The following is a 27,463-nucleotide window of genomic DNA, read 5'->3' as shown; positions in this document are numbered from 1 at the left end:
TCAGTAAAGCTTTTCAGTTCTGTAGTGTTACTTGTTAAATCTGATCACATTTTTTGCTTAACATGTAAAAAACAAATGGCTTTCTAATGCTTCCAGTTTACTTTGTACTAAGATTCATGACAATATAAAGCACATACTGTGAATAATTATTAGGCAAGTGAGTATTTTGACCATATCATCTTTCAAGAAGACCATGATTTTTATGCAGGACAGTGCTCCATTCATGCATCGAAGTACTCCACTGCATGGCTAGCCAGGAAAGGCTTTAAAGATGAAAGAATAATGACATGACCGCCTTCCTCACCTGACCGAAACCCTATTGAGAACTTGTGGGCCCTTCTAAAATGGTAGATTTACAGTGAAGGAAAACAGTACACCTCTTTGAACAGTGTCTTGGAGGCTGTGGTTACTACTGCACAAAAGTTGATCGTCAACAGATCAAGAAACTGACGGATTCCATGAATTTTAAGGCTTATGACTTATTGGAAAGAAGGGTGGCTATATTGGTCACTGATTTTTTTTGTGTGTGAAATGTCAGAAATATTTATTTTTAAATTTTGAGTGTATTATTCTCACTTTAACAGATGAACATAAATAAGTGAGATGGGGAAAAATTGTTTTTCATTTAGTTGCATAATAATTCTGCACACTAATAGTTACCCAATAGTTGTGCACACATATTCTAAGAAAACCAAAACCTCATTTTTATTTTCTTAAATATTCAGGTTTGAGGTTTCTTAACATTTTGGATTGACTGAGAGCACTGTAGTTGTTCACTAATAACATACATCCTCAAAAAGACAACTTGCCTAATAATTGTGCACACAGTGTAATTTCATGTAAGCTGTTATTTAGTAATGTGACTCACTGTGTTAAAAATTAAATTTATAAAAGATTTGCTTACATTTGTTTTCATTGTAACAAGTTTCACAAATTTATTTTTTGTGGATTTCTTCCTAGGTGTGTGAATGTATTCTCTTGTAAAATTTTGATTGTAGTGTAAATCTTTGATATTGTCATTTCATTTCAGAAAAATACATAGAAAAGCTGTTTGGGGTAAATAAAGATCGCATGGCAATGGATCAGATTGCTGTTCTTCTAGTTAGCAATGTCAATGAAAGCAAGGGCCATAGTAAGTAACTTTTACAATATCAGTGGATAAGTGTTTTAAGATGCATTTTGCTTTAAGGTTCTTTTAAAAACCTATTGTTTTTCAAAACTTTCTTCTTTCTCTTTCCACTGACAGCCCCTCCATTTACAACCTGGAAAGATGAAAGGAAATGGAGGGTAAAGTACTTGAAAAAAACACCAGACAGTGATAGTAACAATGAAGAGGAATTATCTTCTGGCCCCATTAAATATGGTAATAACATAAAACAGCAAGAGAGATAGCTGATTCTAACTTGATGCAGAGAATACATGTCTCAGTTACTTCAGTTATGGAAGAATCCTTGTATTAATGACAGTTATTCAGCAGCAACTGTTAACATCCTCAGAAAAACCAAATAGTCATATTTAGTCAGATTTTTAGTAGAACAGATTAAAATTGTTGCTTCCAAGAGTTGGTTCTCTTTAACTCTTTCATTTTCAAAGTAAAACAGTTTTCTGGGAAAACACATTTTTTCAGTTTCTTTTGCTATGGAACTTAATTGAGCGTCTCCTCTTCTGTAGCCCATTTTGACTTAGAAAGCAAGGCCAGTTGCTGAAATATAGGTAGTCCTCGACTTATGACCACAATTGAGCCCAAAATTTATGTTGCTGAGATATTTGTTAAGTGAGTTTTGCCCCATTTTATAATCTTTTTCGCCTGAGTTGTCAAGTGAATCACTGCATTTGCTAAGTTAATAACGGTTGTTAAGTGAAACTGGCTTCCCTATTGACTTTACTTGTCAAAAGGTCACAAAAGCTGATTACATGACCCAGGACTGCAACCATTATAAACATGAATCAATTAGGAATAATTTTAGTCATGGATATTATGATAGTCAATGGAAAAAATATTACTTTTATTTCTAGCTCCTCCAGTAGAAAACAAAGCAAGCGTTCCCACTCTGGATACTGTTGTGACTCCAGATGATGTGAGGTATTTTACCAGTGAGACTGATGACATTACAAACTTGGAAGCAAGTGTACTTGAGAATCCTTCCAATGTTCAGCTTTGGATCAAACTTGCTTATAAGTATCTGAATCAAAATGAAGGGTAGGTCATTCTTATTGTGCAGATCTGTTGCACTTTTGCTCAGTATCTTCTCACCTATGCTCAGTCTTTTGTTTCCTTGCTCAAAAGATAAGTAAGCTGTTGTTTAAAAGCAATTGAAAAACAATTTGATGTATTGCTGTGTTATAAATCCAGTGTAAAGGTAATAAAACATTGGTATATTCTAAGATAAAGTCTCTTTTATTTTCATTGCTTTATTTCATTTCATTTCATTTCATTTATTGGATTTTTATACTAGGAAGCCTCCTCTGCTATAAAAATGGATTACACAATTCAGTGGTTTCAAAGGTCATATGGAAGTAAAATATTTCTCTTTTGCTTTTTTTAAAATTAATGGGATAAAATAGGAAATATTTGCCTAAAACTGATGATAATTGAGGAACAACTTCCATGAGAAGACTTAATTTTTTCAGAAAATAACTGGCAGATACTCTAAGAACATTAACTGGTAGCAAATATTATTTGCAAAATGCTGTATTGCAAGAAAGTTTATGTCATGATAAATCTGTTAATTTAAGGTACATTTTTTCAACAACATTCTGGCTGCCTACCTGCAAGTTGTTAAAATATTTTCTTGTTTCCCATTTATTTTTACAAAGGTCATCTGTGGAATGCTTAGATTCAGCTTTAAATGTTTTGGCCCGAGCTCTAGAAAATAACAAAGACAATTCTGAAATCTGGTGTCATTATCTCAAGCTGTTTTCAAAAAGAGGGCTTAAGGAAGAAGTGCAGGAAATGTGTGAGACAGCAGTGGAATATGCTCCTACTTATAAAATTTGGTGGACAGTAAGTATATTTTCTTTATTTAAAATATTCATATATCCCTCCCCATCTTATACCGAGCTCTGAGTAGGTCCCAGTCAAGAATTGAAACAGCATAGAAACCTCATTAAAGCTATAAAAACCATAAGCATTAGAAATAATGCCAAGTCAAACTTCCAACATGCAGTTATCTATCCTGTCCCAGTGCTTAGGGGAAAAGCCAGGTCTTTAGTGCTTTTCAGAAGGCCAGGGACCTATCAAACTTCAGAGGAAGCATGTTCCATAGGGCCGGGACTACCATAGAAAAAGCATACTTTCTACTCCAAGGGAGCAATATTTTAGGTCAGGGATGTGCATGGAAAGTTACCATGGAGTATTTTTGAAATATATTGATACATGTTTAAAAACTCTTTACTAGAAATCCTTTAATTAGTACAAAATATTTTCCCTGTTAAAACATTGAGCATTACTTTTTTTATGTGTGATATGAAAATTTGGAAGCTGAAGAATTATATCAAACTCTCTATTAATAACCTGATGGAAAAATCAAATGTTCTGAGTGTTTTGGAAAGCTAATGAGGTCAGGGCTGTCTGGATCTCAGAGGAGATGTTATTCCATAGGGCATGTTCCATGGCAGAGAAATCATGTTTCTGGGTCCCATTACATGGCACTATATCATGGAAGGACCCAGAGCACGCACATCCAAACAGAAAGTTGGGAACAGAAAGTCTCAGAAATAACCTGAATAAATTTAAGAGTTTATCTTTTGAAATGTTGTGTAATTTTGCTTTATAAACCAAAGTGATTCTTATGGTTAAGAGAATATTTTCTCCCAACTATTGTTCAGTTTCTAAGTCTTGAAAACACATTTGATGGAAAGGATTATGTATGTGGAAGAATGCTACAATTCCTGATGAAAGCTCCAAAGAGTGAGGAGAATATGGATATTTGGTCCTTTCACTTGCTGGAGATGTTACTGTATAGAGTTCACTTAAGTCTCTTTACTGGAAAGTATCAAAACGCCATTGCATTATTTCAGGTATTTGCTTATAATATAATTTCATCCAAATAATTAGAGTTTATTGATGGTTTGAGATACCTTGCAGAGTCTGGTAGATGCTCTGAATAAAAAAATTAGAAAAAATGAGCAGCAATGGGAGCATGCTAATTTTTATCAAATAATGTGGAAAGAAACAAGAATCCCTATTTGTTCACTAATCGTCTACTATATAATGCACAAAAGTTACAAGAATTGTGACTGAAAGTAAAAGTACTTTTAAAATAGACTTATGTATAAATGCATAGCCACACTTTTTTTCCTTTCTAGAAGATGAAATTACTTACTCTTACTGTTGGCCCTATGATTAATTGGTCCCTTTAAATTTACGGTTCTATGGTTAATAGTTCAGAATGCAAGGCAGGATCAGTATACAGAAATTCCAGTTTTTATTCCTGTGGCTGCTGATGTTTCACGAGCAAGACTACTTCCTTCCTTCCTTCCTTCCTTCCTTCCTTCCTTCCTTCCTTCCTTCCTTCCTTCCTCCCTCCCTCCCTCCCTCCCTCCCTCCCTTCCTTCCTTCCAGATTTATAAAGGTATACTTCCAAAAAATACCCCAGTCTCAATTGTTAGCCATCTTTGATAAGTAAATCTCACAATTCAGCTTTTATTTACAGGGAGATCTGCAACTTGGTTGAAATTATGCCTTTTGATCTGGGTAGTTGTCCTCCAAAAAGTCTAGATCTGAAAAAGTGCCTTTAGAAGATCTAGTTTCAAGGTTTGTGACTTGTAGAGCCATCTGCTCCAGATGATTGAACCTTCCAGGTGTGAAGGTTCAGTCTCCTCCTAGATAAGACTTCCTCTGAGGGAGGCATCACAAAGAGTTAAGTTTAAGCTTATATCACTTTCTCTTCCACAGAATGCTCTGAAGTCAGCAAGTGATAAGATCATAGTGGAACATCTGACTGTAAGTGACCGTTGCTTAGCTTGGCTATCCTACATACATTTGATTGAATTTGGAGATCTTCCAGTTAAATTCTATGATCCTGCCAATAGCAACTCTTCAAAACTAATGAAAAAGGAGTCCTTTTTGATACCTTGGAAAACAATGGAAGATGTTAAAGCTAATCCTGATACTCTGTTAGCTTTGTTTGAAGGTAACTGGTTTAATTCTTAAATAGTTGTATGTATATTGTAATAATGATACAGTCTGCTATTAATGATTATCAAGCATTGATTTTATCCTTTTCACATTAACTCAGTATATATATCTTATCATAGTGAGGCTTCTTTCTAAATAGGCACAGATAACATTATTATCTAGAAAGCCAGCATTGCAAACCACCTCTTCTCCAGAAACACTCTGGGAACTGAAGTCTCAATACAACTGGAAAGCACCACTGTGATCTTACTCAGTTAGTTCATGAAGCCAATTTTATGAAGCTATTGTTGAAAAATGTACTAAAGTTGAGTGTAGTAAATAATAGTAGAATAATGACTAGCTCAGGAATTCTGAGAGTTGAAGTCTACAAGTCTTGTACATCCATTATTTACTGTTTACAATTCTGTATCCAAAAGTATATGCACTATATTTGGGGGGGGGGAGCGGGCAGGAAGAGAAAAAACATGGATTGTGAAGATCTATAGATTGATAGGATATTTTATCAAAAATCCTGCTAAATTGTGTATTCTGTTTGTTTCAATGAATAGCATGTTTATGAATAAATTTCCAGACTATTTCAAATATTCAGTGAAATAGAATTAATCCATGATAGATGGATTAGAGCTGAAATAGTTCCTCACATATACTTTTTTTTGACAGCTCTTTTTCCATCCCTTATGTTGGAATTGCAACACTGGAAAAAACATTAATCTCGTTTAAGTTTCCATGGCATCTGGGAGGATGTTTTAAACTCAGATCTCTCATTTTTCGAGAAAATTTCTCTTTCCATTCTTATAAGTAGAGATTTGGTACCGGTATATCCTGTTTTTCTAAGAGAAACTCCTAGGGATCATAGGATTGTAATTCTATAACTTTAAAAAATGTTACATAAATCAGTTGTGATAAATTGCATGATTTAACATAAATTTTGTTCCTCATCTTATATAATCAGATTATAAATATAAGTACCGTATATACTTGAGTATAAGCCGACTCGATTATAAGCCGAGACCCCTAATTTTACCCCCAAAAATTGGAAAAAGTTGGTGACTCGAGTATAAGCCGAGGCTGGGAAATGCAGCAGCTCACGGTAAATTTCAAAAATAAAAATACAGGTAGATAACAATAAAATTGCTTTAATTGAGGCATGTGGAAAAGAGGGTCAACAAAAACAATATATTATCAGTATATTCAACAAAAACAATATATTATCAGTATATTCAACAAAAACAATATATTATCAGTATATTCAACAAAAACAATATATAATATTAAAGTATTAACAATAACTTTAAATGTACAAAAACCTTAACTCAATAAGCAACCAAGCTAAAACACAAGCATCAAAATCCTTCAAAACTGGATTCCTCCTCCTCATCTGTATCTGCAAACAGAGCTGCAGCTGTAGCTGGTGTGAGGTTATCATCATATACATTGTCACAGAGTTCACTGTCATCACTATCACAGTTGTCCTCCTCATGCAAAGCAGTGTCTTCACTGCCATCCATAGCATTACTTATGCCACATTTCCTGAAGGCGTGCTTCACCATGTCCTCTGGAATCTCTTCCCATGCATCACGAACCCACTTTGCTATCAGTTCTATGTCAGGCTTCATCATATTTCCACCTTTTGTTAGTCGGGCTTGACCAGATGACATCCATTCGCACCACATCTTTCGCACACGGTCTTTGAAAGGTTTATTTAAACACACATCTAAGGGCTGTAATACAGATGTAAGCCCACCTGGAATAACGGCTAAAGTAACTTGAGAAGACTTTGCCAATGTTTTTATGTCATCAGATGTGTGGGCTCTGAACATATCCCAAACTAGCAATGATGGTTTTTTCTTTAAGGCTGCTCCTGGTCGTCCATTCCAAACTTCTTCCAGCCACTTTTTTGTTCCATCTTCATCCATCCAGCCTTTAACATGTGGGCGCACTGTAATTCGTGGTGGGAATTTGACCTTTTTAGGCAAGGTCTTTCTTTAAAAAATAATGACAGGCCGCAGCTTAGTTTTTTTGCCTTTGGAATCTTTTCCAACTCAGCTTTCATTTTCCGCCACTCCCTCACTTGTTTTTCATCAACACCAAATTCCCTACTTGCAATACTGTTATTGCTTTTTTCTGCTCTTGACACAACCTTTAGTTTGAAAGCAGCTTCGTATGACCTGCGTCTTTGTTTTGGTGCAGGAGTACTAGAAGTACTGGGCTCCATTGGTGCAGGAGTACTAGAAGTACTGGGCTCCATTGGTGCAGGAGTACTAGAAGTACTGGGTTCCATTTCTAACAGGAATGGGGAGGTCTGCTAGGAAGGCGGCAGTCAAGCGTTGTTTCCCTCCTCGTGGGTGTGTGTGTGTGTGGGGGTGGCAGTCAAGCGTTGTTTCCCTCCTCAGTCAAGCTTGTTTCCCTCCTCGTGCGTGTGTGTATGTGGGGGGAGGGGCTTGTTTCCCTCCTCAGTCAAGCTTGTTTCCCTCCTCCTGCGTGTGTGTGTGGGGGGGGGAGGGGCTTGTTTCCCTCCTCAGTCAAGCTTGTTTCCCTCCTCGTGCGTGTGTGTGTGTAGGGGGGAGGGGCTTGTTTCCCTCCTCAGTCAAGCTTGTTTCCCTCCGTCTCTGTGTGTGTGTGTGTGTGTGTGGCAGTAAAGCCTTGTTTCCACGTGGGCCCCGGCGACTCCGCTCCCTCCCCTCCGGGCCGGGCTTCTCTCCGCCCGTCCGCCCGCTGGCTGGCTGGGCTGCTGCGCCACCGCTGGTCCCGGGCGAGGCAGCGGGCAAGCGAGAGATGGGGGGAGAAGCGCCGGCCGGTGAGTTGGGGGCGGAACGGGCGAGGCAGCGGGCAAGCGAGAGATGGGGGGAGAAGCGCCGGCCGGTGAGTTGGGGGCGGAACGGGCGAGGCAGCGGGCAAGCGAGAGATGGGGGGAGAAGCGCCGGCCGGTGAGTTGGGGGCGGAACGGGCGAGGCAGCGGGCAAGCGAGAGATGGGGGGAGAAGCGCCGGCCGGTGAGTTGGGGGCGGAACGGGCGAGGCAGCGGGCAAGCGAGAGATGGGGGGAGAAGCGCCGGCGGGTGAGTTGGGGGCGCAACGGGCGAGGCAGCGGGCAAGCGAGAGATGGGGGGAAGCGCCGGCCGGTGAGTTGGGGGCGGAACGGGCGAGGCAGCGGGCAAGCGAGAGATGGGGGGAGAAGCGCCGGCCGGTGAGTTGGGGGCGGAACGGGCGAGGCAGCGGGCAAGCGAGAGATGGGGGGAGAAGCGCCGGCGGGTGAGTTGGGGGCGGAACGGGCGAGGCAGCGGGCAAGCGAGAGATGGGGGAAAAGCGCCGGCGGGTGAGTTGGGGGCGGAACGGGCGAGGCAGCGGGCAAGCGAGAGATGGGGGGGAAGCGCCGGCCGGTGAGTTGGGGGCGGAACGGGCGAGGCAGCGGGCAAGCGAGAGATGGGGGGGAAGCGCCGGCGGCGGTGAGTTGGGGGCGCAGCGGGCGAGCGAGAGATGGGGGGGAAAGCGGCGGCGGCGGTGAGTTCGCGCCCTCCCACCCTGCCTGCCCCCTGGCCGGTGCCTTCGCCCCGCAAGCCCCCCCGACTTGGCCGGAGGAAGCGGCGGCGGCGCGACGCTGCGGGCCGGGAGGGGGGCGCGGCGGGGGCTGCCCCTCCTGCCGAGGAGCCGAGCCCGGCGGCGTGTGTGTGTGTGTGTGTGTGTGTGAGACCCGCAGGAATGGCTAGTTGCGTTTCTCTGTGTGTCAAGCCCCGTGGGCTCGACACACAGGAAGGGGGGGAATGTCGGAATGCCGCTTCCCTACCAGCCATTCCCGTGGGTCTGACACACACACGCACGCACGAGGGGGAGAAACAACGCTGGACTGCCGCCAGCTCTGCAAGGCTCTGCCGCTCCCTTCTCTCAGCAGCCTGTTCCGAACGAAGGGACAGTTCTTTTTTTTGTTGACTGGAGTATAAGCCGAAGTGGAGTTTTTCAGCCCAAAAAGTGGGCTGAAAAATTCGGCTTATACTCAAGTATATACGGTAATCCTTTAGTGATGGTAAAAGACTGGTTCTTTATTAGTTTTGAGACCTGCATTCTGATGTTCTTTTTCCCTACATATTGATGGCAATTACATATCTATTCAGTGACAAAATTTTATATTTCTAAGTGTGTAATTTTTCTTTTGTTTCTGTATTAGATGCCATCCAATCATGTACCAGTGAGGATGCCTCCACTGAGAAAACAATTTTTTGCCTTCCCTTGTACAGAAACATGATTGTTTTGCAGCAGCTGTTAGAAAGGTTTGTTGCTGAAAAACTTACTTTTTTGTGTGTGTTCCTAGGACCAGCTGTTTCTATCCTAATGTAACTGTTATATTAGAAGGCTAAAAAGAGGTTTATTATACTGTATATAATGCCCAACTCATAAAATGTGTGTCTGGGTGGCACAAAATAAAAATATTAAAAATTATATAAAAACAGTCAACCATTAAAAAAATATTACACTTTTTAAGAGGCAAGGAGAGAGTGACGGATACTAACAGCAGTAAAATCACCTCAGCAACTCACCAGGGACTCAGCTCCCAAGCCCGATGACATTGTGAAAAATTAACAGGATGACCCAAGCTGATCTCAGAGAGAGGGGATGATGTTTCATAAGGTGGTCACTATGGCAGAAACGGTCGGCCTCCAGGGTCCCGCCAAAAGTAATTAGCAGATGGGATATATGGCATCTGCAATTCTTTTGTTGTATCTGATGCGACAGACAGATGTAGTTGGGAAGAGGCAGTCCGTCAAATAACCTGGTCCAGTGTGATGAAATGTAGTGAGGAATTGGATCCCCAGGATACATTCCAGGGGGGTAAGAGGTAATTCAGTCCAAAGATCATGTCTGAGAAAAAAATGGGCAAAGATAGCCATTCCCTAATATTCACAGAATATGTTATAGATGCAGATAGTACTCAGTCTGCCAAGATTTTGTTTGTACATGTGAAACAATAAAGAACTCAGTTTGGAAGAATTACTACATGTCATTCTAGGTTCTGGGCCTGACATTCATACTAGGAAGGGCTTTAAAGGTAAAAACTAGCATTTTGAATTGGACCTGGAAGCAAACTGGCAACCAATGCAGCTGATAGAGCAGAAATATAATGTCTGCCATTCCAAGGATACACTTAATACTGCTGCATTCTGTACCAACTAAAGCTTTTGGATACTCTTCAAGGGCATAGTCCTAAAAATGGAAGGTCCCAATACCCAAAGTCACTCAGTCTTGCCAGGCTTCAGCTGAAGCCTATTATTCTCCATCCAGATCTTAAGCTTCCAGATACCAGGATAAGACATCAACAATATTACTTAATTCACGAGGTGCAGAAATACATAACTGGGTATCGTTAGCATACAGATGATACGCCATCCCATGGCAGTGGATGAGCACATCCAGTGGCTTGATATAAACATTGAATAGTAGTGGCCGAGATCTTTTTCTCCCCACTGGATATTGATCCCAAAGAAAGTAGGTGAACCAGTACAATATAGTGCCTCCTGCGCAATCCACAGAGTCGCATGTGAAAGACAACTTGGTTGATGCTATCAAACAGAGCGACAATAGGTGCATCAGAATGAGACACCTTGCAGCCAACTTGCTACGGCCAACTTGCTGCGGCCAATTCACCTCAGCCATCTTGCCACAGCCAACCCAGCATGGCCGTCTTGCCACAGCTACTTGCCATGAGACAACTTGCGGTGGGACAGTTCCACACAGGATAACTCGAACACAATAAATGTTATCCACCACTATTTTTTTGACAATATTTCTATTCACAGAAGCGGAAATAATGTCAAAGAAAGTATGGTGGATAACATTGTGTTGAGTTATCTCACGTGGAATTGTCACACAGTGAGTTAGCCACAGTGAGTTGTCCTAGAGCCTGGTTGCAGAACCCCTATCTCATCCCCACAGAGATCATCTAAAAACGTGGCCCATGCCATTTCTGACCCTAACCCATGCCTGAATTCTAACTGAAAGGCATCCAAACCATCTATTTCATCCAGCATCCACTGAAGCTACTGCACAGTAATCTCAACCAGCTTCCCTAAAAACTGAAGGTTAGAAACTGAAGGAGCAGTATTGAAGGAGCGAATCAAAACCTGAAGATGTCAAGGAACAACTCCCTCCTTCTACCTCAGTCACATGACATGCCCCCCCAAAGCCCTTTAACAAGGGGAATGGTCTGAAGACCAGGGGAATGGTCTGAAGAGCAGGTGGCCAAGCTCACAGCCGTAAGGACCCTAATGAGCTATAAAGTTCATGTTTCTGTTGATATATTTGAATCAAGTTCAGCTCCTGCTGAACTTTGGATATTGGCCAAAACTTTTTCTTGGCAGCATTATCCAGCACCCCGTATAGGGCTTGACATTGCTTTCTGGGATGTTTCAGTTCTTTAGCTGTTAGATTTCCTAATAGTTTCCTATATAATAGTAATAGACCCAACTTTTCTTAATGTTTTTAGATAGGTGAATATTAGTTGAGTGCTGTCATAAGAATGGAGTGGATTTTTAAAAAATTAAATAAGGGTTTTGTATTTCATTCTTTTAATATTTTAAATAATCTACCTACAAAAATGTTCATGGAAAACTTCACTGATTTCATTCAAGGTGGGAAGCTGCTATTGAGCTGTGTAAATCACTTCTGAAATTAAATCCTTTTGACTGTCATCTTTTGAAGATTCTAGTTGGTTTGTATTTGAGAACAGGAGAAATTGAAAGAGCTTGTGATGTGTGGCTCTCAGCATTTGAGAAGAATCCTCAGAATGCCCAGGTGTTTTACTTTATGTGCAAATTTTTCATGATGCAGGTAAAACAACTTGTTCCATATTTGATTTATTATTTATTACAGTTTCTCCAGTGCAAAATGATAACTTTATCATGAAATATAGTAGAGATTGCTGTAGAACAAAGTAAAAATGTGTTTTACCCGAATCAGTTGTTTACATGTTACAAGATTGAGATATGAATTTGAATGTTTTGGTTTATTAGGTGGATGATGTAGAACTTGGTGACAAAGGTATAATATTCCAGATGGATTTTTAATACCTTTGTTTTATATATATGAAAGGATCTTTTGTATTCTTTATGTATAAATCACAAAAGGTTACCGTATTTTTCGGACCATAAGATGCACCTGACCATAAGACGCACCCAGTTTTTAGAGCAGGAAAACAAGGAAAAAAATATTCTGAACCAAATAGTACCGGTATACTAGGAAGGAAGGAGGGGAGAGAGAGAGAGAAGGAGGGAGGGAGGGAGGAAGGAAGGAAGAAAGAGATAGGAAGGAAGGAAGGAAGGAAGGAAGGAAGGAAGGAAAGGAAGGAGGGAGGGAGGGAGGATGGAGGGAGCAAGGAAGAGAGAGAAAGAAAGAAGGAAGGAAGGAAGGGAGAAGGAAGGAAGAGAGAAGGAAGGAAGAGAAGGAAGGAAGAAAGAAAGGAGGGAGGGAGAGAGAGAGAAAGGAAGGAAGGAAGGTAGGTACCGGTAGTTTCTTTTCCCTGAATAGGTTTTCTAAGATGCCGAAGCAATTTCAAACAATTAGCAGTATTATCTTGCAAATGGGAAATCACTTCCAATAAACTTTGCAGAGAAACCTGCAGGGACTACTCCTCACGGCTTTGCTGGGGCAAATCGCCTATGAGGTTTAGTTTAGCAAAAACTATTTCTTTAGCAGCGAGGTAAAAGAAAGAAAATGTGCGCGCAGGGAGGGGGAGGCAGTCAGAAGGCATGGCAGACACGTCCGTATTTCCTCCCCTGCCGACCAATCACAGGGGAGGGGCGGAGAATTCCACGTCTTCATTCAATCACGTCTCTCCAGTGGAGCTGATGGACTGCGTTGACTGAACGGGAGACAAGTGTTTTCGCTTACCTTCGGACCATAAGACGCACCTCATTTTTCCACCCACTTTGGGGAAGGGAAAAGTGCGTCTTATGGTCCGAAAAATGCGGTAATTTGGTCTTGTGTTGTTGCTTCTGAATAATCTCTCTGACTATTCAGGTGCTCTCTTTTTCTGCTTTTATATAATTACTAAAATTTTACTTTTAATATTTCCATATGACAGCTCATTTAATTGAATTAGTTTCAAAAATCATTAAATTTTTTTTTACATAATGCTGTTGTATTGGATATTCTTTAATGTAAGCTAACATCAAATTTAATTATTTTATGACAGAATAGATCAGATAGTATTCCTGCACTGTTGCAAGCTTTTGTTGCTGCATTTTTTGAGTACGTTCCTCAAGAAAATCATCCTGTAGATTTATTACGGTAAGCCTGGCTGCTGTTTTATTCTATATTGAATTACCCTCAATTTTGCCGTAGAAATTGTGGCATACGTGTATTTGTAGAAATTCTAGTCGTACATTGTCAGGGTTCCACTCTACCAAGCATATTTTCAGGAAAATCATTTTTTTCCATTTGTCTATTTAATGAAAAGTTTTTGCATATTTAGTTTGTGCTTCATGCATTTAGTTCTCATTCCACTACACAACAGTTTGGTTACTAACAAATTTTGTTTTCATACTTGTGTCAATATTATGTCCAATATTTTATTCCTGCACGTAGATAAATGTTCATCCATTATTATAATCCATTAAACTAGGTCTTGCTTAGAATAGTTTCTTCACTAACTTCACTCAGTTTTTATTGGAACATAGCCACTTCTGGTATTCTTTCTGTTTTGTTAGTTTGAATTCAATTGTTACTAAAAGCAGTCCTGAAATTACTCAGTTACTCAGAGAAGCTCTTCTTTTTCTCAGTTGAAAATCCTGGCTAAGCTAATCAAGTTAATTAGATGAACTGAAAAAAATAATAATGATGCAACTGTTAAAATTAATTTTTCTCACTCCTTCACTTCTGAAATAACCCCTAGCAACTGCCACCTTTTAGGTTTTGTATGTCCTTTCATCAACGTATTGAGTACTTGTAATTAACAATTCCTCTTATTAATTAAAATTCTATGCAACTTCTACTATTGTGCTAGTAGTACGGATGGGGGAATGTTGCACCTGCCATAATTTGCAGATATGTGTTTGTTGCAGAATCTAAATTGATTTCTACTTAATAGCTAACATAGCATTTTTGCTATATGTTTATAAAGTTTCTGTTGCATAATATTAGTTCTATATAGTAAACATTTTCATACTAAAAGCAGATTTTTGTTGTAGGTATTTTTTGAATTTTCCAATGTCAATTGAATTTACACCACCCTTGTATAAGGGAAATTTTACGGAAGATGTTTTAAACCAGCAGATTCCTTACCTGTGGCAGATATACTGGTGAGATTGTTTGTTTCAATGCTAATATAAATTTGCATAGGATGCCTTATACTAAACGAGTTCTTGAAGGCAACCCTTCCGTCCCTGGTATATTCATCATACTTGATGAATGCAGCTTTCTCCTGTGGTATGAAAAAATGCTGGTAGTTTTTTTGTATCATGTCTTTGTGTAGTGACCTTCTGCATTTCAGTTTACAGTTTAGTGTTATGAGGTTAGATTGGGAAAAATTGGAACGGTGGGTACGTCTTAGGGTTTTTTTTCTACAATCCTAAATTCTACCTAGTGAAAAGGAGTACATACTTTTTAATAAAAAATTCAGATTATGTTAAAACATAATCTTTTATATAAAAAGTACTAGTAAACAATGAAATAAAGGCGAGTAGAATTTTTGTTCTGCTACGCAGTGTTTTGGAAGATGAAGAAAATGAGCTCAACTTTGATCAAGTTCTTTACAAGTCTGTGCACATAAATTAAACCATAGTTTAGTGTTGTGTCAAAACTTGAGCATATTCTGACCTTGTGACAGTTTTTGGTTCTAAATGTCAGTTTCTTCCATTGTCCTTTTCTTTTAGCAAAAGGAGTATGTGTTTGGTTACAAAAACATTTCTTTTTGTATAGTTTATACCAATCTCTTCATGGAAATTCCATAGAAGCAACAGATGCATTTGAGGCAGCACTTGGAGCAGTCATGCAAGAGGAAATAGTTCAGCAGATTTGGATGGAGTAAGTATAAATATGAGACATTACTTGACTATTTATTTAGCTAGCGTATTTATGTATCAGATTTCTAATTGCCGATCATACTTGCATGCCTCTGGGTAATTTATGGATAAAACATTAAGTGATACAAAAAGTATAGTTAGAAACAAGTTAAAAACCAGATTAAAACAAAGTTAAAAGAGACAATAGCAAAATCAAAAGGTAGAGGGAGCACCTTCAGGCCACCCCCACCACCCCCCTCATGTTGCTTGGCACTCTTGGACCCCTAGGCCAAGTTGGCAGAGCCAACTCTAACACTCTTCTGAAAGGCCAGGAAAGTGGGCATCTGTCTCATCTCTCATATAAAACGCAAGAATGCAAATGAACAACCATCACTTGAGCTTATGTAACAACCCTGAAAGCTGTCCATGGAATCCCCAAGGCTGTGAAAAATCTTGTGTTTTGAGGGTTTTAATAAAATAGCACATTCAGAAGTATTCAAATATGTTTTACTTGTATTTTCTAGTTACCTTGTTTTCATCAATGACAAAATTGTCAAATCCAACAATCAAGTTCAAGAATTCAAGCTTTTTACTGACCTTGTGAACAGATGTCTTGTTACAGTCTCAACACGTTACCCTATTCCATATAGCACTGCTGATTACTGGACCAACTATGAATTTCATAATAAGGTACAGTATTTCAAAATCCACAGTAAAGCACACCTAATGTAAGCAACATTACAAGCAAAGTTGAGATCTTTGATTAGCCAAAATGTTATAAGGACCCATCGGAGCTTGGGAGAGGGCAAAAGAAAATGTGATGCTCAAATCAACACTTTCAGGTGGAATGGAGGAAGAAACGTAATGATGAGGGATCCTTGGAGCTCTCTGAATTTGGTTGTTTTCTTGCAGATATTTCATTACCCAATTAGGTAACATCATCAGTGCTGATATTTACCTACCCTTAATGAAATGTCTGCAAGAACACAACCAAGCTTAGAGAGTACCAAGGACCCTTCATTTCAACCCTGAGATATAAATATTGTCCTGTATCGAAACTTGATGGTATTATAATAGTTTCAGGTTACTTGCATTGAAAGAGGTATCATGGCTGTATTTTCATTGTGCCTATGGTTCAAATTAACTGAATCAGAATCACCTGCGTTATTAATTAGGAAGGTTTGCCTTTTAGCAGGATTGGTGTCTATCTACCTTATTTCCTTTTCGTCACTGCTGTAATAGTACATCCGAGAGTTCCTTGGACATTTGTTTGGTCTTTTTATTCTTTTATTTTATTCTTTCCGTCTTCTGCTAGCTATTGTTTTTCTGCTTTGTGTTTTTATTTTATCTTCCCCTTTTTATTCCTCTTCACTGTTTGCCATGTACCGATAACCCTGAAGGCACCATTTAATAGGTGCACCAAATACAGTAGTAAGCTGCTGACTATCTAAGGAAATTACTTGCCTCCTTTCTACTTGGAGGAAAGGAAATAACCTTACAAAGCAAGTCATATGCAGTTGGTTTTCAAGACTTGAGAATATTTTTGTGTGGTCGGGTATTGAAGCTTGTTCATATCCTTATCTCTTCAGACTGTGCCCAGAAAAATGTTAGTTCCATCTGGGTCCTTGGAGTCTGAAGCTAATAGCAAAGGCATCAGTTCTGTTTCAGAGCTCAGCTGGACCATCCTCACATAGCACAACCTTCATCTTGGCTTACTCTTCCTTTATCAAAAGCCAGCAGTTGCAGAGTTTTTTCCATTAAAATCTGCAAAAAATACAAGAATCAACATAATCAGACACCTTCCAATGATGTTACTTCTGTTTCTCTCATGATTTGGGCCCAGGAAGGTTTATTGTTTGTTTGCTTGCTTGCTTGAATTATTTTTAAAACTAATAAAGGCAGGATTAACAAACAAACAAATCCCCAATAGAGTTGCTTATGCATGCCAGTCTGAAGCTAGATGGCATGCCTCTCCTTTCTGTGAAACAACTATAGGTAAAGTGATATATGATGGAATATCCCACAATTGTTTTATTTTGATAGGTATCGGTCAGACCAACCTAACTCTGAATTCAAAAGTGTGCATGCTATTTTCTCATTCATTACACTAGAGGACAGGGTTTTAAAAATAAATAAATGGGAGCTTCTAATGTTTTCAAAATCAACCTTTCAGGTTATTTCCTTTTATCTGAGTTGTGTTCCAAAGACTCAGCATTCCAAAGCTTTGGAACGGTTTTGTTCTACCATGCCTTCGAATCCTGGACTGGCATTCAAGTAAGAAATATTACTGGGAGCATCTAAAATTTTATATGCGTGCTTCTTTTTATTCTTTCAAATTCAGGGCAGTGTTGGAAAGAAATTAGGTAAATGAGCTGTGTGAGTAGTAACTCTTACAAAAATTGAACTACCGTATATACTTGAGTATAAGCCGAATTTTTCAGCCCACTTTTTGGGCTGAAAAATTCCACTTCGGCTTATACTCCAGTCAACAAAAAAAACTTACCGAGGACTTGTGCGCGGCCGAGGCTTTGGTGCTTCCGGGATCGCCCGCACCTCTCCCAAGCCACCGCTGTCCGAGACCTGCCGAAGTTTGGGGAGGTTTGGGGAGGTGCGCGCGCACCTCCCCAAACTCCGCGCCTTGCCTGCCTGCTTCTTTCCGCAGCGGAAAGAAGCAGGCAGGCAGGGCGCGGAGGAACGGAGACTTGCCGACGTTTGGGGAGGTTTGGGCGCCTCCCCAAACCTCGGCAGGTCTCCGTTCCTCCGCGCAGACCTGCCGACGTTTGGGGAGGTTTGGGCGCCTCCCCAAACCTCCCCAGGTCTCCGTTCCTCCTGCCGACCTTTGGGGAGGTTTGGGCGCCTCCCCAAACCTCCCCAAACCTCGGCAGGTCTCCGTTCCTCCTGCCGACCTTTGGGGAGGTTTGGGCGCCTCCCCAAACCTCGGCAGGTCTCCGTTCCTCCGCGCAGACCTGCCGACGTTTGGGAAGGTTTGGGCGCCTCCCCAAACCTCCCCAGGTCTCCGTTCCTGTTTGGGGAGGTTTGGGCGCCTCCCCAAACCTCCCCAAACCTCGGCAGGTCTCCGTTCCTGTTTGGGGAGGTTTGGGCGCCTCCCCAAACCTCCCCAAACCTCGGCAGGTCTCCGTTCCTCCGCGCAGACCTGCCGACGTTTGGGGAGGTTTGGGCGCCTCCCCAAACGTCCCCAAACCTCGGCAGGTCTCCGTTCCTGTTTGGGGAGGTTTGGGCGCCTCCCCAAACCTCCCCAAACCTCGGCAGGTCTCCGTTCCTCCGTGCAGACCTGCCGACCTTTGGGGAGGTTTGGGCGCCTCCCCAAACGTCCCCAAACCTCGGCAGGTCTCCGTTCCTGTTTGGGGAGGTTTGGGCGCCTCCCCAAACCTCCCCAAACCTCGGCAGGTCTCCGTTCCTCCGCGCAGACCTGCCGACGTTTGGGGAGGTTTGGGCGCCTCCCCAAACCTCCCCAAACCTCGGCAGGTCTCCGTTCCTGTTTGGGGAGGTTTGGGCACCTCCCCAAACCTCGGCAGGTCTCCGTTCCTCCGCGCAGACCTGCCGACCTTTGGGGAGGTTTGGGCGCCTCCCCAAACCTCCCCAAACCTCGGCAGGTCTCCGTTCTTCCTGCCGACCTTTGGGGAGGTTTGGGCGCCTCCCCAAACCTCCCCAAACCTCGGCAGGTCTGCGCGGAGGAACGGAGACCTGCCGAGGTTTGGGGAGGTTTGGGGAGGTTTGGGGAGGCGCCCAAACCTCCCCAAACAGGAACGGAGACCTGCCGAGGTTTGGGGAGGTTTGGGGAGGCGCCCAAACCTCCCCAAAGGTCGGCAGGTCTGCGCGGAGGAACGGAGACCTGCCGAGGTTTGGGGAGGCACCCAAACCTCCCCAAAGGTCGGCAGGAGGAACGGAGACCTGCCGAGGTTTGGGGAGGCGCCCAAACCTCCCCAAAGGTCGGCAGGAGGAACGGAGACCTGCCGAGGTTTGGGGAGGCGCCCAAACCTCCCCAAAGGTCGGCAGGAGGAACGGAGACCTGCCGAGGTTTGGGGAGGTTTGGGGAGGCGCCCAAACCTCCCCAAAGGTCGGCAGGTCTGCGCGGAGGAACGGAGACCTGCCGAGGTTTGGGGAGGCGCCCAAACCTCCCCAAAGGTCGGCAGGAGGAACGGAGACCTGCCGAGGTTTGGGGAGGTTTGGGGAGGCGCCCAAACCTCCCCAAAGGTCGGCAGGAGGAACGGAGACCTGCCGAGGTTTGGGGAGGCGCCCAAACCTCCCCAAAGGTCGGCAGGAGGAACGGAGACCTGCCGAGGTTTGGGGAGGTTTGGGGAGGCGCCCAAACCTCCCCAAAGGTCGGCAGGAGGAACGGAGACCCGCCGAGGTTTGGGGAGGTTTGGGGAGGCGCCCAAACCTCCCCAAAGGTCGGCAGGAGGAACGGAGACCTGCCGAGGTTTGGGGAGGCGCCCAAACCTCCCCAAAGGTCGGCAGGTCTGCGCGGAGGAACGGAGACCTGCAGAGGTTTGGGGAGGTTTGGGGAGGCGCCCAAACCTCCCCAAAGGTCGGCAGGAGGAACGGAGACCTGCCGAGGTTTGGGGAGGCGCCCAAACCTCCCCAAAGGTCGGCAGGAGGAACGGAGACCTGCCGAGGTTTGGGGAGGCGCCCAAACCTCCCCAAAGGTCGGCAGGAGGAACGGAGACCTGCCGAGGTTTGGGGAGGTTTGGGGAGGCGCCCAAACCTCCCCAAAGGTCGGCAGGTCTGCGCGGAGGAACGGAGACCTGCAGAGGTTTGGGGAGGTTTGGGGAGGCGCCCAAACCTCCCCAAAGGTCGGCAGGAGGAACGGAGACCTGCCGAGGTTTGGGGAGGTTTGGGGAGGCGCCCAAACCTCCCCAAAGGTCGGCAGGAGGAACGGAGACCTGCCGAGGTTTGGGGAGGCGCCCAAACCTCCCCAAAGGTCGGCAGGAGGAACGGAGACCTGCCGAGGTTTGGGGAGGTTTGGGGAGGCGCCCAAACCTCCCCAAAGGTCGGCAGGAGGAACGGAGACCTGCCGAGGTTTGGGGAGGCGCCCAAACCTCCCCAAAGGTCGGCAGGAGGAACGGAGACCTGCCGAGGTTTGGGGAGGTTTGGGGAGGCGCCCAAACCTCCCCAAAGGTCGGCAGGAGGAACGGAGACCCGCCGAGGTTTGGGGAGGTTTGGGGAGGCGCCCAAACCTCCCCAAAGGTCGGCAGGAGGAACGGAGACCTGCCGAGGTTTGGGGAGGCGCCCAAACCTCCCCAAAGGTCGGCAGGTCTGCGCGGAGGAACGGAGACCTGCAGAGGTTTGGGGAGGTTTGGGGAGGCGCCCAAACCTCCCCAAAGGTCGGCAGGAGGAACGGAGACCTGCCGAGGTTTGGGGAGGCGCCCAAACCTCCCCAAAGGTCGGCAGGAGGAACGGAGACCTGCCGAGGTTTGGGGAGGCGCCCAAACCTCCCCAAAGGTCGGCAGGAGGAACGGAGACCTGCCGAGGTTTGGGGAGGTTTGGGGAGGCGCCCAAACCTCCCCAAAGGTCGGCAGGTCTGCGCGGAGGAACGGAGACCTGCAGAGGTTTGGGGAGGTTTGGGGAGGCGCCCAAACCTCCCCAAAGGTCGGCAGGAGGAACGGAGACCTGCCGAGGTTTGGGGAGGTTTGGGGAGGCGCCCAAACCTCCCCAAAGGTCGGCAGGAGGAACGGAGACCTGCCGAGGTTTGGGGAGGCGCCCAAACCTCCCCAAAGGTCGGCAGGTCTGCGCGGAGGAACGGAGACCTGCCGAGGTTTGGGGAGGTTTGGGGAGGCGCCCAAACCTCCCCAAAGGTCGGCAGGAGGAACGGAGACCTGCCGAGGTTTGGGGAGGCGCCCAAACCTCCCCAAAGGTCGGCAGGTCTGCGCGGAGGAACGGAGACCTGCCGAGGTTTGGGGAGGTTTGGGGAGGCGCCCAAACCTCCCCAAAGGTCGGCAGGAGGAACGGAGACCTGCCGAGGTTTGGGGAGGTTTGGGGAGGCGCCCAAACCTCCCCAAAGGTCGGCAGGAGGAACGGAGACCTGCCGACGAGCCGCGGCCACACAGGGTATTCCTGTGTATTCAGGCTTGCAAAATGGCGGATCGAGCCTCTGCTGGCGGCAGAGGCTTGCAGAACGGCGGATCGGCTTATACTCGAGTCAATAACTTTTTCCAGTTTTTGGGGGTGAAATTGGGGGTCTCGGCTTATACTCGAGTCGGCTTATACTCAAGTATATACGGTATACTGAATTTGGTGTGAGATGAAGCTGGCAATAGAAAAATTGATTATGAAAAGGGTTGGATCAGGCTGGGGGCTATGAAAGAAAACCTGTAGGAGAAGCATTTGGACAACCATTTAAAATACTCGTGACTCTTCCCATCTGCTTTTTCCTCCCTCCCAGTCATCCAATCCAGTGTCCTCAGCCTATATAGAGTTATAGCTTAGAAAGTTTGTTGAAAGGTGAAAATGATCTTAGCATCCTAGTTCCCTAAACATAAATATGGTTCTTAAACTATAAATATTATCCAGCAAGTCTGTAAGAAAATATTGGGCACAGTAATAGTTTAGTGCTTTTTAGATAAACTTGAGCAAATTGTTATGTTAATGTATTTTCCCCATTGCTTTTTGACTTAACTGCACAACCTAGAAGAGGATTTTGGTGGAACCTGATTTCATTTAAAAATCACACAATTAAAAGTTTGTTCAGGAACTAAAAGAAGCAAGTACCATACATTGGATTCAAAAACTGACATTAAACTAGGAAATGGATGCAAGCAGATGGCTGAAGAGATGTTTTCATTAGCATTAAGCCAGCCAGCATTTAATGTTTAATAATTTCAGTCTTTTGAGTAGGCCTACCTGTTGTCTATTAATTAACTAATTAATATTAGTAATTGGTATCAAATAGCAAAAACTAATTAATAGGAATCTTAGTAAACAATTTTTTTATCTCTTCATAGAAATGTTTGTTTATTATGCTGCATTTACTGATATTAAAACCAGTGCCCATAGACATACATTGGGACAATTTCTAAGTAATTATCTGCCTGACCAGGTCAATTTTTTTCATCCCAGTCTTTTCATTTCATCACTTCTCCATTCATACCAAATTTTCTGTTCAGTTTTCAGAGTTTATTCTAGTAGCAGAGTCCCAATCCCAATGTAATTTCTTTCAAAAGAAAAAGAGATAAAAAGTATATTAATATGTGTTTTAGTAATATGTTTTCTGGAGTAATTTAGCCTGGTGGTTTTAGCTGAAGTTATCCTGACAGTATCAAGCAGTAACAGTGGTTTACCGATAGACCAATTACTGAAGGAGGTTACAGACTCCCCCTTCACTGGAAGTGTTTAAGCAGAGACTGGTCAATCACCTATTGAGCCCTGAGCAGAATCCCCAATACATATCAGTTTGAACCCTCAACTTGTATTTGCATTGGGTTTTCTTTTTCTGGAGATTAAAAAAAAAGTTTTATTTAACATGTTGATTTAGCTATTACTACATTTTCTCATATACTTCTTTGTAATTGCAGGTTGCTACAGCAGTATTGGGAAGAAAACAATGTTCAAATTTTGAAACTGCAAGCCAAGATGTTTACATATAATATGCCAACTTGCCTGGCCATCTGGAAAATGTAATTCAACAGTCATACACCTGTTAAGATAGATATTGTTGTAATTTTCATTGTTTAAAAAGGTTTGCTTCATAAAACTGAAATAGCCTTCTAATTAGTTTCTACTAGAAAGGTTTTTCATTGTAGTCCAGTTCACACTCTTTGGTTTAGAAATGTACACGATATTAAAGCGAGGACCTTGCTTTCCCATTCAAAAATATTTCAGAAGTAAGTATAATTTGTGTATATAAGTAAGGAAAAAATGATTTATTTCCTTGTTGCTACTTTGGAGTGTTGTACTGTTCAAATTATTGACTTCTGTTTCCTCCTCCTTTCTACCCTCCCCTTTATATCATAATAGCACTATCCAGTGATGATGAACTGATCATTGTCTGCAGTGTTTGTACATAATGGGAACAACTGAAATGTCTTGCTCATGTAAGATGTGTTTATAAAATGGATCTTTTTTGTCTCTTCACTATAGATTGTCATCATTGGGAGTTAGTCTCTATTGCTTTCCAGGATTTTATAGTTTCATTCCATATCCAGTGTTCCTCCCTTCAAGATACTCAGTATTCAGTAAAAATAAATCATTTTTATTTCTTCCCTTCAGAGCCATTGCTGCTGAATGCTTTTTAAAGGGACAAAGAGAGGTATGTAAGGAAAATATACTAAATAGAAATAATTTGAAAATAATTGTTCCCAAGGTTCTTAATTTGTCTCATCTCTGATATAAATTCTATTAAAAAAGAAGCAGCAGCAATACTGTTAAGAATAAAAAAAACAATGGTAGTTTATTTTGTAGGGAAAAAACCTACAGAGCTTGTACTATTGAATACATTTTACACAACAAACCGTGAATTCTGGTTTTGCAAAATATGAATTAATTTGCTCTTCATTCATATGACAGGTAAATAAATCAAGAAGTGAAATAGTTTGATCTGATGTCAAAACTTAATAGCCAGGGCCCCTGGGCCAATCACAGTATTTATTAACTTTTTAGTAATAACTTTACTTACATTAATTACATGTGTTAATTATACTTCTTAATTAATTCCTTAGTCCATAATTCAGACATCAGGTGAAGCTATCCTCTTCCTGGTTTACTTGCTTGAAAGAAGAAAGTGAAGCAGGAGCAGATAAGCTAGGTGTGCATATGTGTACCTAAAACACATTCCAGCAGATTTTTTTAATTTGTTGTTTGCAAACAATCCATTATGTTCATTTGAAAAAGCAAAAGAAAAGGCATGTGGTTCAGTTGCTTCTGTCAGATGCAGTAACACTATACAGTCATGGCCGAAATTGTTGGCACCCCAGAAATTTTTCCAGAAAATCAAGTATTTCTCACAGAAAAGTATTGCAGGAACACATGTTTTGCTATACACACGTTTGTTTATTCCCTTTGTGTGTATTGGAACACAAGAAAAAAAGGGAGGAAAAAAAGCAAATTGGACATAATGTCAAACAAAACTCCAAAAATGGGCTCGACAAAATTATTGGCACCCTTAACTTAATATTTGGTTGCACACCCTTTGGAAAAAATAACTGAAATCAGTCGCTTCCTATAACCATCAATAAGCTTCTTACACCTCTCACCCGGAATTTTGGACCACTCTTCCTTTGCAAACTGCTCCAGGTCTCTCTTATTGGAAGGGCACCTTTTCCCAACAGCAATTTTAAGATCTCTCCACAGGTGTTCAATGGGATTCAGATCTGGACTCATTGCTGGCCACTTCAGAACTCTCCAGCGCTTTCTTGCCATCCATTTCTGGGTGCTTTTTGACATATGTTTGGGGTCATTGTCCTGCTGGAAGACCCAAGATCTCGGACGCAAACCCAGCTTTCTGACACTGGGCTCTACAGTGCGACCCAAAATCCTTTGCTAATCCTCAGATTTCATGATGCCTTGCACACATTCAAGGCAGCAAAACAACCCCAAAACATCATTGAACCTCCACCACATTTCACTGTAGGTACTGTGTTCTTTTCTTTGTAGGCCTCATTTCGTTTTCGGTAAACAGTAGAATGATGTACTTTACCAAAAAGCTCGTATCTTGTGGTCTCATCTGTCCACAAGACATTTTCCCAGAAGGATTTTGGCTTACTCAAGTACATTTTGGCAAACTGTAATCTTGCTTTTTTATGTCTCTGTGTCAGCAGGGGGGTCCTCCTGGGTCTCCTGCCATAGCGTTTCATTTCATTTAAATGTCGGATAGTTTGCACTGACACTGATGCTCCCTGAGCCTGCAGGACAGCTTGCATTCCTTTGGAACTTGTTTGGGGCTGCTTATCCACCATCAGGATTATCCTGCGTTGCAACCTTTCATCAATTTTTCTCTTCCGTCCACGACCAGGGAGATTAGCTACAGTGCCATGGGTTGCAAACTTCTTGATAATGTTGCGCACTGTGGACAGAGTGGCAAATCTAGATCTCTGGAGATGGACTTGTAACCTTGAGATTGTTGATATTTGTCCACAATTTTGGTTTTCAAGTCCTCAGACAGTTTTGTTCTCCTCTTTCTGTTGTCCATGCTTAGCGTGGCACACACAGACATACAATGCAAAGACTAAGTGAACTTCTCTCCTTTTTATCTGCTTTCAGGTGTGATTTTTATATTGCCCACACCTGTTACTTGCCCCAGGTGAGTTTAAAGGAGCATCACATGCTTGAAACAATCTTGTTTATCCACAATTTTGAAAGGATGCCAATAATTTTGTCCAGCCCATTTTTGGAGTTTTGTTTGACATTATGTCCAATTTGCTTTTTTTCCTCCCTTTTTTTCTTGTGTTCCAATACACACAAAGGGAATAAACCTGTGTATAGCAAAACATGTGTTCCTGCAATACTTTTCTGTGAGAAATACTTGATTTTCTGGAAAAATTTCTAGGGTGCCAACAATTTCGGCCATGACTGTATTTGCACCACTTTAGTGCCCTTGTGTCCTTTCACATGCTAATTGGGTTGACTTAAATTCAGTCCCTTTGGCCTTGTGACATCTCATTTACAATATAATTCTACCTATACCTGCTTAGTGAGCTTTATTGCCAGATAAGCCATTTTAAAGATTTGATGCACAAAGAGAAAAGTTTTTTGTTTTAAAATAAGACAATATGAAGTTTTATTCTAAGATGGAAAATCGTGTTTTTGTATTCATTCAAATATGCTGGATTTAACGGTTGTTGTTTTTTAAAAAATGAGGTTACTAGTCGTTGTGTATAATCAGTGTGATAAACTGATCAAGACAGTTTGATGTAGAGATGAATGAGAAAAATATTTATTGAGTGATAACATCGAATTGTTTTTTTTTGTCTCTCCTTTATAGGTCCATCACTTATATCAGAGAGCCTTTCAGAAGTTACCTCTTTGTGCAACCCTGTGGAAAGATGTAATGTTTTCTCCTTACGTTTCAGTTTAAGGTTTCATTTCAATTTTCTGCATATCCCATGTCCATTGATGTGGTGATATTCAAGCTTCTGGCTAAATCTCATGTCTGCTTCCCCGTCTCTTACAGCAGTTCCTATTTGAAGCATCAGAAGGAGGTAAAAGTGATAACCTGAGAAAACTAGTTTCCAAGTGCCAAGAGGTTGGAGTCAGCCTAGATGAGCTTTTAAATTTAAACACTTACAGAACAGAAAGCACGAATCACTGAACGCTGGGCGCAGTCAGTACTAAGTCCTCTCAAATGCCAAAATCATTTTGAAGTGATTCTCCAGGCTGATCTCTGGCTTTAGGCTTGTGTAAAGCAGATGAGCCGTGCTGAGCAGCTCAAGTCTCTTTTGGCTTGCTTTCCTTGAACCTGGAAACAATTAACATGGCGCCTTCTTGGATAAACGATGCCCTCTATGGCCTGCTTCTTGGCCCTGCCAGACTCTCATAACATCATGTACGTAAGTATAGTTCATCCCAATGACAGACATAAAATGTATTAATTTTTTTAAAAACTTGCTCCTTTTCATTTTCTTTTGTGCTATTACTGATTTCCCTTGACACTCACACTGATGCCTGAAAGATCTATGTTTGGAGTTAATAATGAGGGCCCTGTTTACATGAAAAACAACTAGTCTGTTTTGTTTTACTTTTTATTTCCCTGTCCTTGTTTCCCAGTCCCTTTTTTTCAGAGATTTGTTTTGATTGCAGGATTTAAAACAAAAAAACAACCGTTCTTAAGCAAAATACCTGCCATGGCCACAAGTATGATTTTTGTACTTGGAGGCTATGAGGGTAGCTTAATGCCCTTTCTGCATTTTGGACTTGTGGCAGAGACTAAAACTTGAAGAATACAGTTTCTATTACAATGCCAGTGCATCAGAACCTCAAGAGTGATCAATTCTATTATGTGCAATTTTTGTAAAGAAATTTTAATTTATAATAAAAGTTTAACAGTTAATAATATTGAACTGATTTGTATTAAGATACTACACTGTAGTATTACTGTTTATACAAAGATATTTTGAATATACGTTTTTAAAAATCTGTTGTCTTTGTTGTCTTTTACTAGATAGTACAAATGTGGTTTCTGTTTCCATTCTTTTTTTAAACAGCACACAACAGTGGGACAGCTAACAATCTTTTCAGAGCACAAAGCCATAAATAGTAGAAGTAATAAAATAGTAAAGCTAAAGTAGTGATAAAGATAAAATAGTAAAGATACTACTAGTAGTAATAGTAGTAGCTCAGGCTACTAGACACTTGTCCAGTGTTTTTTTTTTAATCCAGACTGAA

General features: G+C 42.2%; 1 protein-coding gene across 6 annotated transcripts in view; it reads left to right on the top strand.

Moving 5' to 3' along the window:
* Positions 1 to 27,214, top strand: part of ZFC3H1 (zinc finger C3H1-type containing) — a 54,365-nt gene extending 27,151 nt beyond the window's left edge. Inside the window, exons 19-35 of one of the 6 annotated variants that reach the window (XR_014492885.1) lie at positions 1,031 to 1,132; positions 1,247 to 1,363; positions 2,017 to 2,200; positions 2,818 to 3,004; positions 3,829 to 4,020; positions 4,898 to 5,135; positions 9,301 to 9,403; positions 11,759 to 11,957; positions 13,321 to 13,415; positions 14,315 to 14,425; positions 15,045 to 15,149; positions 15,652 to 15,817; positions 17,301 to 17,401; positions 22,660 to 22,761; positions 23,102 to 23,393; positions 26,064 to 26,126; positions 26,253 to 26,292. Coding sequence is in view for 2 of the 6 variants with exons in the window: in XM_083365937.1 (XP_083222063.1) it covers positions 1,031 to 1,132; positions 1,247 to 1,363; positions 2,017 to 2,200; positions 2,818 to 3,004; positions 3,829 to 4,020; positions 4,898 to 5,135; positions 9,301 to 9,403; positions 11,759 to 11,957; positions 13,321 to 13,415; positions 14,315 to 14,425; positions 15,045 to 15,149; positions 15,652 to 15,817; positions 17,301 to 17,401; positions 22,660 to 22,761; positions 23,354 to 23,393; positions 26,064 to 26,126; positions 26,253 to 26,390 (2,243 nt within the window). In the remaining 4 variants the exon portion in view is untranslated. Of the gene's footprint in view, positions 1 to 1,030; positions 1,133 to 1,246; positions 1,364 to 2,016; positions 2,201 to 2,817; positions 3,005 to 3,828; positions 4,021 to 4,897; positions 5,136 to 9,300; positions 9,404 to 11,758; positions 11,958 to 13,320; positions 13,416 to 14,314; positions 14,426 to 15,044; positions 15,150 to 15,651; positions 15,818 to 17,300; positions 17,402 to 22,659; positions 23,394 to 26,063 lie in introns of all 6 variants that reach the window. The other 5 variants (XR_014492886.1, XM_083365938.1, XM_083365937.1 and 2 more) reach the window with 5 other exon arrangements.
* Positions 27,215 to 27,463: the final 249 nt, after the last annotated feature.

Source organism: Vipera ursinii, assembly GCF_947247035.1.
Source record: "Vipera ursinii genome assembly, chromosome: 6".
Taxonomy (NCBI): domain Eukaryota; kingdom Metazoa; phylum Chordata; class Lepidosauria; order Squamata; family Viperidae; genus Vipera; species Vipera ursinii.
This window is presented reverse-complemented; position numbering and strand designations above follow the sequence as displayed.